Below are 16,025 nucleotides of genomic sequence, written 5' to 3'. Positions count from 1 at the left end.
AAAGAGCTCTTATCGTTATCATAGTCCACCACGCGCACGGGCAAGAAGCGCGACAGACTCCAGACATCACAATTAAGATCCAACAAAACAACAACAACCGTTTTGTCACAAAGCACACTGTCGCGTAGATCTCGAGTGAACATTGTTCTTCTTGTGTTGGGCTCATGATGCTGTTAAAACCAACTTGATCCAAATTCCTCCCTCCGAGCGCGATGGCTTCTCTTTGGCCAGGGAAAGGTCCAGTAGACGCTCCACCAGCGTATTCTGCAGCCACCCCGAAGGACACTGCGGACATTGCAGATACTGGTCTTGCAGATGTAGGATTGCCAGCTCCCGCTCAATCAACGCCGCTGTCGAATTCTCCCTCTGGAAGACCGCAATTATCGAGAAATCAACCTCAGCCTCCCCCACCACATCAACCCCCGCCGCCTCCTGCTCCCCAGCAAGTTGGCAATCCACAAGACTCGCTATCTTTGATGCAATTGAGGCGGATTGTTACGGAATTCCCCAAGGCGGATCCTCTCAGCTATGCCTTCACCTACGCAGATACCGCAAGCTTCGAGGAAGAAATCGATGAGTGGTTTTCATACAATGAGGCCGAATATAAGCGGCTACAGAGGGCAAAATATACTTTTGGCAGGAGGTGGAAGAAGTTCTCTGGAAAGGCATGGCTGGATGCAAATCAGACGGAGAGACAAAATTTCGCGGAACGAGAGATTAATGGGCTTTTGGCAACAGACTTGCGTCGCCGATGTAAAAGTCTCCAAACTATCCTCCACATTATCCTTGGTGTTTGGGACGAGACGGCTGGAATAGAACTTTCAAACAAAGAGGCAGATGCACCAAAGAATAAGACGCGGGCCACGCAGATACAATTAGAGCATATGAAGTCAGGAATACTGCTTGTTGCTAATGCTGGCGGGATTCCTCTGCTGTACGAAGTCATGCAGAACGCCTTCAAAAGACTATGGTGAGAGTACACGATTCAAGCCATTCTCGCCATACTAAGTAAATTAGGGACGAAGATTACCGCGAAACAAAGTTGACGGAGGAAGATATACCATTTATCCAGGATGAGTTAGACAATGTTACGACCACGCAATATCTATTAATTGAAGGAGTGCGAAATGACCCTATTACTCTTGAGTCTCCTCGAACGAAGCTTTGTGAGTTCCGATTTGCTATCAGCTAAGCTCATCTAACAGGTAGCAGTGGAATTAAACCCAAGTTTAGTGGAACTTATGGTTACAGTTACCGCCAAACTTCGCTGGGACGAGGCAAACGAATTGCCACAAACGAGGGTAAATTTACCTCTACTTAAATACTACATGAGCGCTGACTAGAATGTCCAGATTTTCTTGCTCTTCTGGAAATCTCTGTTGCTTGTTTTCGGTGGAACTGAAGAGGTCGAGGTTGTCAAAAAAGCTACAAGCGAAGTGAGACACGCGAATGGCGCTCAGGGAAAATTAATTACGGCTTCTCCTCTAGACTACCACATTTTCCGCCAAGAAATCACATCAAAATATCCGGCATATACTCCTCCGTTACCTTTGTTTCCCTTGGAACCCGAAAATAACTCAATTCTTCCACCGCTCCCGAATCGACCAACAAGAGCCAACGGTGGTAACGGTATCATACCCTCTGCTATGAATGTCAACAGTAGCGGCGCATCTATCCTTCATCAGCCTGTACATATTGCTACCCCAGCTCCTTCGCCGCCTCCTTCCCCTGCCGTAGGAGGCAAGGCTGGCAAGAAACAAAATTATCAAACTAACCAGAATTTCCCTTTCATGTATCCACCCTTAGACAGCACCAGTAACAGTGCTGGTGGTAAAGGCACAGCTGGCTTGCAGGGTGCGCTTGTCGGTAGGAAATGGGAGGGAAGTGACATTCCGAAATCCATCCTGGAGGCAGGCGATTTATTCGCCGGCCGGATGCGCATGACGAGGGCGATGCGCCAGCTGTGGGATGAGCGAGAAATGTTCCTAAAGTTTGAACGAGGATGGGATGGTGAAAATGATGATATTGAAGAGCTTGATCTGGAAACAATTTTGGAGAGGAAGTTATTGCTAGAGAAAACTAAGCCATCTAAGGCAGAGCCTGACTTTGGACCGAACCCTGATCTTTCGCCCAAAATAAAACACAAGCTTGAGCTTGTGGAAGCCTTCTATGTATGTGTACTCCTTCGTTGCTGCATATCATACTGACAAAAATAGCGAGCATCAATACCCAATCTTCAGTCGCTTGTCATTGTCCTTCTCAAAGCCGTGTTACTCAACGTCACCGCACTAATGAACCCAGTGAGCGGGCAACCACAAGGCAATCTTGCTCCTGGCTTTAGATCAGAGACAAATTTACGCGCCAATGGAATCCCAACTCAGAACAGACCAGATCCTGCCAATGTGCCCCTGCCAAACCCGGTCGAACCTACTGAACTGCCGATAGAGGAGATTGAAGCGCTCAGGTCGAGGGAAATCACTGCCAAAGCTGCCTCTGCCATTTTACTCGTCTTGTTGAAGTGGTTCAAGGTTTCTCGTAACTCACCCTTGCATACAATGCCGGCCCAATGCTAATGTTAGCAGATGTGCTCAAATTTGAGTATTTTACTCAGCTACTACTTGACGCAAACTACCTCCCCCTAGTTTTGAAGCTATTTGCACATCAAGAGATTGATAAAGTTGTTGATAGCCAAACTGACCGTGACGATATGAGGTTGGTCATTTCTTTGTTTGGAGTTTCGTGTTTGCTGACACTTCCAGTTTCTTTAGCTTTTGCAATAGCAACAGCAGAAATGCTCCTATGAGTCTGGAGAGGGATCAAGATGAAGAAAGTGAAGACGACGCCGCTCCGCCTGCAATAAAAACGAAACGAACTTCACCAGAGGCGGACGCAGACGATAAACTACCAGCCATGTCGTTCCAGGATGGCCAAGTTACCGGCAAACGAGAACCTCCCGAAGTCGACGAGCTGGGCTACCCGACCAGTGATCTACCAGCTGAACCCATTACCGAATTTTCGTGGCGCAATTTTTTCTCTTCCATCAACTTTCTCCGTATCATGCAGAAAATCTGCAAAAATAAAGCTCACCGGAACCTTTTACTAGTTCAGTACAAATCTTCCAACATATTGAAAAAGTCTCTAAAGATACCCCAACCCGAATTACGATTATACACGTTAAAACTATTCAAGAACCAAGTGCCGTTCTGCGGCCGCAAGTGGCGTCAAGGCAATATGCGTGTTATTACAGCCGTATACCTTCACTGCCGTCCTGAACTTCGCGATGACTGGCTCGCGGGCAGCGATGTCGATGCCGAGGTTGAAGAAGCGCTGCCACTAGAACAAGCCCTTCGTGCATTAACCCACTGGCATAATATTAAGCGATACCCTGATCAGATGGGCGCGGACATGAAGCTGTTGGAAGAGGAGCATGATTTCTTTGTTAGGGAACTGGACAAAATGGCTTGGATCGAGGACGGCTTAGATGGGGAAAGTCAGGAGGGCGGTTGGGATGGCATGAGTAACGGTGCTTGGTAATGATATCGGTTCTATAGTGAGGCTCACGGGGTTGAATACTGTGCATTTACCAATTCCCCCATTTTCATTGATGGAAATATTTCCAACATCCCATACTCAACGACTGCCTGTCATGCAATTGCAATCTATTACTCTCCGGGCGTTGGGAACGCGGTACTATTCATTCCCATTGCCTTAGAAACATCGCTCGTAAGTCCCAAATAATAAGCGAAACGTTTGCTTGCATGACGGAAACACCTATACTATTATGCCTGTTATATACCCTCTTCCCGCAGCTGCCTGACACGACAACGCATGAATATTCTCCGAGGACGGGTTGCCTTACGTGCGATGGGATGGTACTATGGGGAAAGGAAGCGTTTTGTTGCATGTCGTGATTAATTCTCCGATGGTTGCTTTGTTTGGGTTTTGGGAACGTGGCTTGATTCCACTTATTTAATGAGCCGGTGATATATTGGGTACGAAGATAGGGTGTTTTGCTGTTGCAGGTCGATGCTTATTCTCCGATGGTGCTTGTCTTGTTCTGGCTTTTCGATCGGGGAGGACTGGTTGAGACCAAGTGTTTTTGGGCTATTGTCCACTACCACCACCACAGCTTTTCGGCCGAATTCAGGCATTGTCTATTTTGAGAGGGGGCTACATGCTTTACTCTAGGCACATAGGGTTTCTGTTGCATTTCGCGTTTTATTCTCCGGAACGCTATTCTAGTTCTTAGATCGTTGGTGTGAGACGAATAAGATAGGGATGGGTCTAACGCTCATTACATGGAGATCTTGTCAGACAGTATGGATATTCCCCAGGGTTGGGGTACCTTGATGCGGGAGAGAACGGTTCACCGTCTCTAGGAAGGCTTTTGGTTGCAAGTGGATCTTAAATCCCCGAGGTACTATTCTGTGTTCTGGACAGTTGGCGAAAAAACACAGAGAAGCTTTTAGTGCTAGACTCGTCATGATCTTCGGGGTGCTATAAGAGTCTCGGACTAGGTATTTTTGCATGCAAGCTTGTCATCTTTGTTGCAAATCGTGCTTTATTCTCCGAATGGTCTATAGTATTTTCGGTCGTGGGTAAGGAAGTCCACAAAGACGAGAGGAAACGGCGGCTCCTAGACTCATGAACATGTTGACTTTTACCCTTAAATTTTGGAATACAGCAGCATCAGAGTTACTCTTACCGCGAGTATAAAGCCTTTGTTGCACGTCGTCTTTTATCTCCTGAAAGAATTATCTGTTTCGCGGAACGTTGGCGCGTGAGAACTTAAACGGCGAGGAACAGCGTCTACTTCTTAGCTGAAGATCTTAGGATCTTCATCTTTGAGACGTCGGAGTAGCTTCTCCTGCATGTTTAAGAGTTTTTGTTGCAAATCGTCATTTAATTTCCGAAGAGCTATTCTGTTTCTGAGTTTGCTCGCGTGAAAGGTCCATGAGCGAGAGAGTAACGGTGGCTCCTAAGCTCGTGAAGATCGTAGGAACACCCCGAATGTTCTTAGGCTACAGGAGGCAAGTAAGTTTTCTCCTCGGTTTGGGAGTTCTTTGTTGCATGTCGTGTTTAATTCTCCGACTTAGTTACTCGGGGTTTGGTATTATTGGAACGTGGCAGACGAGGTTGAAAAATGATGGAGAAGCGTCCACTTCTAGCCTACGAAGATCTTTCATGTTCAAAGCGTTGACCAAAATTTTCCTACGTGCTTACAGTGTTTGTTGCAAGTCGTGTTTAATTCTCCGACTGCCTATTGATTTTTGGTTGTGAAGTTAACGTAGGAGGCGTTCTAGAAAGGAGGGTTCTCTCCGAGTCAGGCCTAAACCTTGGTTCTGTAAAAGAAAGTTAAGCAGGTTTCCACGCGGTCTGTTGCAAGTCGAATATATTCTCCGGTATGGTAATCCTGTTCCCGGGTTCTCACAGGCCCAATTGATAAATAGTTATTAAATTCCCCGTGTTAGGGACGATCAGGGTGAGGCTTTCCTCATCAAGCGCTGACGATCAAGCCACATGCTTAACTTGACCTAGAGCCTCAAGAGTACCCCTCCGTATCCAGGTATCTGTTTTCACCTCGGCCGGACACATTATTGTGGTAGAAATGATGGTTCCTTGTGGAAAGCCGTTGGTATTTGTGGGTGTTTGTGGCAGTGCCGGCGGAAGCCAAGCCGGATGTGTAAAGGCGTGAAAGTCGATAGTTCGAAGGGACCAACTAGTGGGTAGTGCCAGATCTAAGATCGTGGATCTCGGGACGGGTGCGGATCACGATTTACAGATTTGCATTTTACGAATTGGGAAGTTGTGGATGTGTAAGTATGGTATTTTCCATCGTGATTATGATTTCGGTAGGTTCCGCTTGGTCTAGGAGATCATGAGAGTGGGTTTTGCCAGGTCTAGGGGGGTCCGGGAGGTTGGAATATCCGCTGATCATCTGGCGGACAAGATCTACATATGGAGAAGGGTCATATGATAGCAAGTATATGTGGAGGTCGACGAAGGCATTGATGTAGACACTTGTCCTGGACGTATAGCAAAGAGTATTTACTGACTGAGTATGATCTTATGAAGGACATTATACATGATCTAGATGATCTAGATGGCTTACAAATCACTTACATCTCCTTTTGTGCAGCTGATGTAGACGAGTTCAGGCTCGATTGAAAAATCCGGCTCAGCCAGATCTCTTGGAACAGCACCACTGGCGCGGCCGTATCCCGATGGGTAATCTTTTACTTCTGAGTCCTGGTGACTGTGCAAGGTTATCCCTGAATATTTGAATGCAAAAGAACACACCGCCGCGAGCCATGCATACCAGGTCCGGCAGGGTCGAATCGAGCTTCCTCGCGACAGCTCCAACATCCGTTGAAAACAACAATAGGAGGTACGGTATAGCCTTTTGGCTCATGCATAACTTTCAACAAACATGGAAGAACTGTCGTTAGAACTTGGACTTTTGTGATGGCTACGTCGTACACATTGACTGGAAAGGTCGTGGACACTTCGTCAATGCAGTGACGGATATATGACGCTTCTCCTGACCTCCTGACTAAATTAGGAAAAGTTTCCCGTGTTTATTCCTTGAAGTCTGCTGTGAGAGCAACGAGAGTCTTGGGTTATTCCGCGGAATGACTAAAATATTCGCAGAGATCCGCCGTCGCAATTTTCGAATATACCCACCGACGCGACACTTCCACGAATAACAACATCTAGATTTCCAACGACCTGCATATCGACATTTTAAAATTGATTCTTCTCTAAAGTAGCCATGTAATACGGCGATAGTCCCAAGTATTTGTTTTTGCGAAAAGTTTGGTCGGATAGTCCAGATCACGTCCGCTAAGCAATCTTCACATGTCGACAGACAGGTTATTCACTTCACTGTGGCTCCACGGTGCCGCCCTCCAGGACTCTTCTGCTAACCACATAAATCTGGGCCCGTGGTTAGTTACGTTGTGTCCGTTTTCCTGTACTCGTACTGTCGAGCGGGAGTTGTTGTGCCCAGGGAACCGAGAATACATTTTTGTGCGATGCTGGCGATAACCTGTACGCAACGACATGCGCTTCCCACACAGGCAGGAATTTTAGACTCTTTTTGTTTGCTGGAGAGTCCCACGTAAGGGCAGGTATACTCGTCCAAACCAGATACCCGCGCGATTAATCGGGATCAAATGTGCTTTCGCTGGCTATTTGGAAGAGCAAGGCTCATGCTGGACCAATAACTCAATCTGATGTCTTCCACACAGAAACGGATGTGTTGAGTGTAATTGAAAGAACCGCTCTGTCTCTAACTGAACTTCAGAAGCCTAATGTCGTATACCGAGGTTGTGCTTTGGAACACTCGCCGAGATGATCTCAGCGAGATCGCTTCTTCATTACCGAGAGAAAAGTCTAACAAAGAAGTTTCATCACAGGTTCGGTTGACTTTCTTTTCTCCTCAATAAACTCCCCAACCAAATCTTACGGCTGACAGCTTCTCGAACATTCAGAGTCCCAAAAGCGATCGATTTCATCTTAATCCCCAAATTACTCTTCCTCTTCCTCCAGCTCTACCCTTTACAAAGCCTCTAAGCCCGCCATCCAAATCTCCAGTCACTCGCCACAGGTTCAAAATTACAACAAGAAATCCAGGATACTAGAGTCCTTGAAAACCCTCATACGATTTCCAAGAGCGCAGTAAGCTGCCATCGCCACTCCTTTGTTCCGAACCACGTTCCTGAGACTCTCTTACGAAATCTTCTGGTCTCATAGGAAGAGAATACATTCATGTCAGAGTACAGAAGAGCCGATACACTCGAGTTTGTTGGCAATACATGGGTACGGGTCACTATGGCATGATGATGAAGCTGTTCCGAAGTCTCTAATTCGAGCCTTTGACACATAATAATATAGTAACTTGGTAGTGGATTGAGCAAAATTGCTTGCAAATAGCCGCCTATCAAAAAGTTGCTCTTCCTGGGAAGCTTGAAATTGGGGTAGGTAGGACCTCGGGCACGCCACAATTGGTACAACGCAGAGCATATTGATACCTCGCCATGCAAGATTGCATAAAGCACAATTACGGGTGTCTGTCGAGACTAAAAGCACATTTATTCGTAGTAGAAAATCGATATCCTCTATCTAGCAAGCTACATCTACTCAGTGGTTTGAACAAACATACACACTGCAGCGTGTAAATAAGCTCCACATGCCTATTCAGGAATGAGTGTTAGGAAGTTCCTTCCTGGTTTTATTATGTTTGGAAAGTTTCCCGTCAGTCTTGCAACAAACTGGTCTAGATATTTTGACGATACTATTGATACCGCTGTTCTATTCCTTGCACCAAAAGTTGAACTTCTGTCCAACCTTACACATCGAGTAAGGTTGCCGAAATCTTTCCCATACAGGTGATGTGAACGTTGTCACTAGGTTTCAAAAGAACACTATACAATTCTCAAGTGATTGAGTTTGAATTTTGAGCTCGAAATAACCCCATATGATCCCCAGCATGCAAAATACAAACAATCTAAGGAGCCATCAAAGATTCGTAAAATTTATTAAGGAAATAAAGAGACGCTGTTGTACAAAAATCTCTAAATGCATGAATGAAGAGATCAAGCCGAGCCTAGGTATCATTATTGTGTTTCGTGATCCCATGTTAACTACACACCTTTCGCACTACATTGTCTTGTCTAATGAAAGCCTTATCAATAGTCAACTTTGTCAGAAACTTGGTAGCCAGAATAGAAATCCTGGCTGTCCTCACTTGACTGGGGGGAGATCGAAATATATATCGAAATAGTGACTGTCTACAGGATCATGTTCCATCCGTGGTATGCTGTAATTGTATTCCTTCTTACCTATCGGACGATTCTGTGCTGCACCAAGCCAGCATATCTGCTGCACAACATCTGATATAGTAGAGGCAGTACCCGTCACGGCGACACGAGCATCCGGAACCCCCGCAAGATACCATTTTCTGTCCGCCCGTATCGAAACATAGGTAGATTCACCTCCCTCATCCTCGGCGGGTTGGTTAGCTTTGGAAATACCCATGATTCGATTAGGAGCAGTGTAAAGAATATTTGACAAATGGTATAACTGACCTATTCTTGCTTTGGCCCACCTGTACTCCTCAAAACGAAACGCTATTTCATCAAAACGAAACGCTGTTTCAAGGAGGGCCAAAGTGAACATTCCAGTGATAGACCAAGTCCTTGACATGTGTTATCCATATGTAGCGTCCCTCATACCACGGCCAGTATCTATCCTTGCATCTTTTAGAGCTGGGCCTGCTGCTTGCCCATCCTCAAGAAGGGAACAGCATTCGACACCCCACGAATCCCACCAGAACCTGAGCTCGAATTCATAATGCAAAACTTTTCCTTGCGAAACACCACGCGGATTTAGGATATTGATCATTGTGGCGTCAATAACTCTCATTGCATCATCTGGCAAACACTTTAATATTTCAGTAGAAAGTCCAACATGAAGTCGGCAACCACTTACACTCGGCTTCTTCCTTGTCGAATGCCGTACATCCCCGATACTCTTTAGTCATGAGCTTCTTTGCTCTTGTAAACAATATTTTGGCTAGGGACGAAAGACCAGGTTTCTTAACTGCGGTTGCGCCTTTTGCCATTTGGTCAGGTAGTGTGATGTGAGAACGAACAACTTGGCTCTCAAGAAAAATGAATGACAGACTAGAAGCGTCCCTGAAGTGGTAATATGTTGAAATGTATGAAGGAGCTTGAGTTGTGGAAGAACACAAGCTGGAAAATGTCCGATGAGCGGTATACTTATTCCAAAATTGAAAATGTTCAAATCCAATACCAACTTTTTTGTTACGGTTTGAAAAGTAGGCCACTGATTTGACACCTCAAGGCGCTTGGGCAACTGAATTTCGAACTTGGACATTCACACGAATAATAAGTGCCCTGTTAGAACAGATTGTAGTTGCAGAAAGCTCGCTGATCAGTCAAGCTCCTTGTCGCACATCACACCGAGAAACTCGCGACAAGCAGAGCCACGTTGGGGACTTCTTTAACGCGCAATTTGCAGGTTGGTTGGAGTTATAGGGGTGATTTTGTTAGATAATCTACGAGGACCTCTCGATAACGCTAGCTGTTTGTTTCTTGAAACTAAAGATTGTTGAGGAGAGATCGGCTGACCGAAAACTTTAGAGGGTATCATATGAGTGAGAGGGAATTGCGGATAATAGACCATCTCACAACTTCCAGACTTTCCAATCTCGGATACCCATCCGACCTAACAATCCACCCAACGTGCCTTGCCCCTCTTTCCCACCCTCAAACCTCTTTCCCCCAGCAACAAACTCAACAAAGCCCTCTGGGCCAGATACAAATATCATCTTAGAGTCAATCCTCGTAATGATAGGCTGTGATTTAACCCCCGCATTCTCTTTCAAAGCAGCAGATATCTTCTTCTGATCGATATAACTCCCGTCTTCATCAACCAGGTATGTCATTTTCAGACTCCCAGGATGTCTACGTTGAAGTTCATCGATAACCCGTACAACGGGTCCAAGCTCTTGTTTGTCACTTCCGTTACCACCAAGACAATCTTCCCGACGTCGATTCGCCCAGAAGATGCGTATATTAGGATTGATCTTCCCATTTCGTCTTTCCAGTAGTGTATGTGCGACTTGCAGCGCAGGTGCAATACCCGTCCCACCAGCCACAAACACAACATCACTAACATCCTCCCCCAACTCGTATTCCCGTTTCGGGCCTCTCAGCCAAATATCATTTCCCTCCTTCAAACTCCACAAATAGCCGCTCATCTCCCCTTTATGCTCTCTTCGTATCAAAAACCGCAGGTCACCTGGTTCGTCATCTGCACCTGGCGGGAGAGGTGTATAAGATCTTGCGATTTGGAGTTGTGGTTGTTTGATCTCGACGGACCAAGGACCGCGTCGCCATGATTCGCCGTATGGATCGGATGGAATTAAATTGGGCGGTATGGAGGGTCGAATAGTAATGAGGATACTGGTCGGAGAGACGATCTCTCGGCGAGTGATCGTGAAAGGTGTGAAGCGTGGTGGTTCGAATATGGCGGATTGAGATGTGCTTCCAACTTGATTATAGATAAAAGCAAACGCTACGATACCTAGGCTGCCAACGAAGACATATCTGAAGACGTTTGACCGTCGGCTTCGTTTCGAATTACGTTGAGGTAATGGGTCGGGAGCTACCCTATGTTGACGCTGCTCTTCATGTCCCCGAACGGTCGAGCTGAAAGCTCGATAGTTTACCAGTCTAGCATATGATGCCTTTGACTGACATTGTAAGGGGTTGGACACACGGAACCGACCGGATTTGACAGAAAATTTGAGCAGATGCAATCGGGTTTTGGCTGGCCGTATTAAATCCATTGCGAGTCTCGAGATAAATTTCTATTTGATATCAAGTCATGACGCACTTTCTGCCACCAAGGGTAAAGAAGGCGGTGAAGACGGGAAATACAGATAATTCAGAGCACCCGCAACTGCCACAAACTATATCATTTAAAGTGATGAAGTTCTAGCGCTAAATCAAACATAATGATACATATATTGATGACATAACCAAGCCTATCTAAAACACCGTTCGCTATGCCGCTAATGAAAATGATAAATCCCTCCAACCTATATACCCTGAACCTTCCTGTAACTAGGCGGTTTGTACGCACGTCGGGCTAGTTTAAATAAATAAGGAGGAATGAGTGATATCGCTCCTATTGCTGCCACACGCCAGAAAAATCCTCTGAGTCAAGTTAGAATAATACAGATGAAGAGTTTGGAGGAACTTACGGTGTTAACATGAATTTCAAATCGAAATACCCACCAAGGAAAGGTATTGATCCGACGTATACGAGTAGTGTACCGACGAGACTAAATATCATGATGGGGTGCCACGTCGTAATTTCAAATGCGACCATGATGAGTTCGTTAAGGACCAGTACCGTGAAACTAACAGCAACCATCCGTGGCCCATCAACTTCCGTCAGGAGTTGAGAACAGCCTTGTATAATGCCACCCTGGTAGATAGAAACTAGAACCCAGATGAAGAACGTCTTATATGATAGCGAATCCCCGGTGGTCAGTTCTTTATACAGTTCGGGATACAAGTTCGCAAGCTTCTCGTCAACGTCTCGATCGAGAACAAGAGAGAATACGGGCGCCATAGTATATACAGTGGCATATCCCACCAACAGCCAATCCTTGTACAGCCCTTCTGGCTCGAACTTGATTGCAATGCTGTACATGGTCTGGCATACACTGATGATCAAACCACGATGTATGACAAATTGTGCGAGCTTGGCACTGCGCTTGTAACTGTTCCGACCGTGCCAGACCAGAAGTTTGGTCAGGTGGCAAAATTGAGTGATGGAAAAGTCCGCCGCCAGTGACGCCTGTCGTCCCTCCTTTCCGACGATACCTACTCCAACATCGGCAGCTTGGATCATAGAGACATCGTTACCGCCATCTCCAATACAGCAGATACGCTTTTTTGTGTACTCTCGGATTAAGAGCGCAACGTCAGCCTTTTGTGTTGGCGAACAGCGGCATGCTACAACTGTTGGGAGCTTAACCGCCATTGAGATGAAGTCATTCCGGAAATGTGTTAGGAAGAATGAGAGACTTTCTCCGTCGATTAGAAGACATGAGTCCGTCTTACTTCTTAGGAAGTCAAGATGATCTTGAGCTTCATCTTTGCGCTTAAGTTTGGCAATCGTATGGATATACTGCCCGCGAGCAACGAGCTTGGCGCTCACTGCAACACAACGAGCGGTTTCCACTTTGTCACCAGTCAACATCCAGATCTTGATACCTGCATTTCGGAGTAATTCCAACGAAGGTTTAACATCCTTCTGCAGCTTGTCTTCTACGCCAGTAACACCAAGCAGTTCCAAGTCTTTCTCGAGATAGTGAGCAACGACATTTGCCATGCCGGTATCACGGTTGTTCAGACTAACAGAAGCTTCTCTGTACTGGGAAGCAAATTCCTTGTACTGGGCTACTGGCATTTTCTTCCGACCGACTACAAGAGTTCGGAGACCCTCCCGAGCCATATTAGCTGTTTCTTCGTCGAGCCAGTCGTTCGACGCCACAATGGAGGTCATTACGGTATCAGCCCCTTTCTGAAAGAACCATATTTCTCCAGCGTCAATGTTGGGGACTGGTGACGTTTCAGTACCATCGAGAAATTGAACAATGATTCCCATGCGTTTCCCCTCCGAGGTGAAAGGAAAAACTTCGAGGATTCGAACCCGCACAGCGGGGCGTCCTGTTTCGACCGATTCTAACAGCATTCCTTTACGGTCACGATGAATCAAACGAAGCCCGACAGCCTCGGTCCATTTGACGATTGCTATCTCATCAGGCGACGAAGCTTGGTAAGAGGTAATCGTTTCGCCGTTTTCTTCCTCCATGGTAGGTGTTACATTATGGCATATGCCCAACGCAAGTACGACGTCTCTGACACGCGAGCCTATTTCTCGTCTAGTACGAGTAGCTGTACTCGTGGTGGAAACAGCAAACGTTGACGATGGCGTAATAAGCACTGAAGGTTGGCTTGCATCCGTAGGAGCTGAAACAGAAAATCCTTGTTTTATGTAGGAGGCAACTTCGTCCATGGCTTCATTCGCATAGGATACAGTGCCGACGTGAATCTTCTTCATTTCCATCTCGTTCTGGGTCAAAGTACCGGTTTTATCACTGAGGAGGTACTCTATCCGACCGAGCTCTTCTGGAATAGTGCTAGTCCTGACCACCGCACCTTCGATTCCATGATCCTTTTGAATAAAAGAGGAATAGACCGTTTTCCCCATGTCCAAGTTTACACGAAGACTGATTGGTACGATAGTTGAAAAAAGTACGAGAAATCGCATTATTTTCACGTACCATGCGACTCCAGCGACATGTTCAAACCCTTCTAGTGCAACTAGAACGATGGACAGAGTCAGAGTGAGCGCGCAGAGGATCTTGGTCAAAGAATTGATTTCGTATTCTAATAGACCAGTTTTAGACCGAGAGGCAGACGTGGAAAGCGCAGATCTTGTTTGAGGCCCGGTGTAAATCACTGCGGCGAGAGTTGTTGCATTTGAAGCGAGAATTGTGTTTGCCCATGCTGTGTTGTCAATCGTGAGCGGTGCAGATTCGTTTTCAGAGCTGCCATCTGGCGCTTCTCCAACGGGGTCAGGCTTGGGCACATCTGTATCATAACCACCACGCTTAGGCAATAGCTCTACGGTACCAAGAAACTCATTAACCTTCTTGTCTGGCTTTCCGGCCACTATCCTTAAGCGGGTGAATTCTGCTGGTTCAAGTTGTTGTGTGAGCGGCGACCCAAGGCGGAGTTTCCAGTCGGTCTCTCCATCGAGCTGATCTGTCCGAATGAAAGTCTCTCCTACACCTGTTGCATCTGCAGATGGAGTATTGCTAGCCTTTGATGTTGATTCACGTTCGTCATCTGCCGGCTCATTAGATTTATCCAAGGGCGAATCGGACACCGTGTCGAGCAATAACTCCTCGTCCTCATGCTCGCTAGGAATGTCTTGGTCTGACGTCGTTTCGTTGGTGTAACTCTTTAAGATTACTACATCTGCAGGAAGTCGTTGATCCTTGTTGAGTTTTAACACATCTCCAACCTTGAGATCCCTTGCCTTCTTCGTCACCTCGCGCACACTTGAGGTTGGGGATGCGCGTAATCCCGTACCCCCAAGACTGTTTTCCTCTTCTTGAATATCGGAGAGTCGATCAGGTTGAACCAGAGAATTTCTTTTCGATTTTGACTTGGTCATTGACTTTAATTTGCGCTTCGCTCGATATCTGTCCACGTCACCCATACCCATTCTATCAAATACCAGGACGGTATAGCCCTCTGAATTCGCCTCTGAATCTCTCCGTCGTCGATCAATATCATCATAAGCCTCCTTTCCCAGTGTTATTGCCAACACCCCAGCCAGTGGAACAATATAAGTCGAAAGATATCCTATCCGTAGCGCCGGGATGGCTTGTGAAAGCGCGACTAGGAGAAAATACATGTTGAAAAAGAAAGAGAATTCGTTATACAGGGTCCGAGGTAAAAAGCTGAAAGGGGTATATTTCGCGTTGGAGACGGCATTTGGGGGGAATCTTGTAGCTTGTGGCATTCCGATCGAAACAGTTCTAGATGACGCCGGGTCATGTTCCTCCTCTTTACTCTCGTTATCGGCAGGTAGTGCTATAGACGCACTGGATGATGACAGGAAGCTTGGTAGCCTAACTCTTGAACTGAGGCGACTCATGCTGCTGATAGCAGCATCCATACTAGGTCGCCGTTTGCGATCTCTCGACGAGAGCAACGGCGCATCGTCCTGCGCGCTGCGGGATCTCGCCTCATCATCTCGACTTGATCTTCCATCATGCTCATCGGCAAGTAAACCGCGTAAGTCCTCACTCTCCGTGTCCCGCCTTCTGCCCAAATCTCCATATCCTCTATTTCGGTTCCCTGGTCCTCGCAAGCCTCCCATGCGCAGGTTTCTCAGAGGGATGTGCGCCGATCGCCGCTCGTCGCGAGTGTAGCGGTCCTGATATCCTTCGCGGCTGGCAGGACTTGAGGTTGTGATGGGATCTAGCTCCTGGATATCGAGATCAAGGTCGGAATCCGAATCATCCGCAGGTGAATTGGGGTCCTCTGGTTGATGGAGAGGTCTCGACGACATGCCTCATTGATGCGGTGATGCCGTTTGATCCAACCACACATTAGTACACAGAGGAGATAAGTCGGCCAAAGTTTGTGCTGTCACGAAACGAAACGAAATGCCAAAACGTATCCAGATTCCTGAAGCAGATGTGAATTACGGTAGCCTTGTCTTTGTCTCAGCCACGCGTTGAGTTGGCGAGGTATTCAGGCTGTAAGGCCACGATTCTGAAAGCTGGCCTCGCCTCGTCGCGAAAGTTCCGACTCCTATCTCGTCCTCGTCTCACTGGAACCACATCTCACGTCTCAAGACAACCGGTCTTCTCGCCATTCGGATTAAATGGCTTCGCCTTTTCA

The 16,025-nt window shown here is 46.7% G+C and overlaps 4 protein-coding genes across 4 annotated transcripts; 1 reads left to right on the top strand and 3 right to left on the bottom strand.

Moving 5' to 3' along the window:
• Positions 1-212: 212 nt before the first annotated feature.
• On the top strand, positions 213-3,534 carry GLAREA_01097 (Protein required for hyphal anastomosis (HAM-2); the record flags this gene model as incomplete). Its single annotated transcript, XM_008085855.1, has 7 exons — positions 213-970; positions 1,018-1,166; positions 1,213-1,301; positions 1,353-2,171; positions 2,217-2,535; positions 2,583-2,712; positions 2,769-3,534. The coding sequence occupies 7 exons, from the start codon at positions 213-215 to the stop codon at positions 3,532-3,534; spliced, it is 3,030 nt and encodes a 1,009-aa protein (XP_008084046.1).
• Positions 3,535-9,210: 5,676 nt separating this feature from the next.
• GLAREA_01096 (uncharacterized protein) lies at positions 9,211-9,625 on the bottom strand (the record flags this gene model as incomplete). Its single annotated transcript, XM_008085854.1, has 2 exons — positions 9,211-9,434; positions 9,493-9,625. The coding sequence occupies 2 exons, from the start codon at positions 9,623-9,625 to the stop codon at positions 9,211-9,213; spliced, it is 357 nt and encodes a 118-aa protein (XP_008084045.1).
• A 585-nt stretch (positions 9,626-10,210) lies between these two features.
• GLAREA_01095 (Ferredoxin reductase-like, C-terminal NADP-linked) lies at positions 10,211-11,377 on the bottom strand (the record flags this gene model as incomplete). Its single annotated transcript, XM_008085853.1, has 1 exon — positions 10,211-11,377. One exon carries the CDS (start codon positions 11,375-11,377, stop codon positions 10,211-10,213), a length of 1,167 nt encoding a protein of 388 aa, XP_008084044.1.
• Positions 11,378-11,629: 252 nt separating this feature from the next.
• GLAREA_01094 (Calcium ATPase, transmembrane M) lies at positions 11,630-15,690 on the bottom strand (the record flags this gene model as incomplete). Its single annotated transcript, XM_008085852.1, has 2 exons — positions 11,630-11,747; positions 11,795-15,690. The coding sequence occupies 2 exons, from the start codon at positions 15,688-15,690 to the stop codon at positions 11,630-11,632; spliced, it is 4,014 nt and encodes a 1,337-aa protein (XP_008084043.1).
• Between the last annotated feature and the right edge of the window lie 335 nt (positions 15,691-16,025).

The sequence above is a fragment of the Glarea lozoyensis genome (assembly GCF_000409485.1).
Source record: "Glarea lozoyensis ATCC 20868 chromosome Unknown GLAREA3, whole genome shotgun sequence".
Lineage (NCBI taxonomy): Eukaryota > Fungi > Ascomycota > Leotiomycetes > Helotiales > Helotiaceae > Glarea > Glarea lozoyensis.
This window is presented reverse-complemented; position numbering and strand designations above follow the sequence as displayed.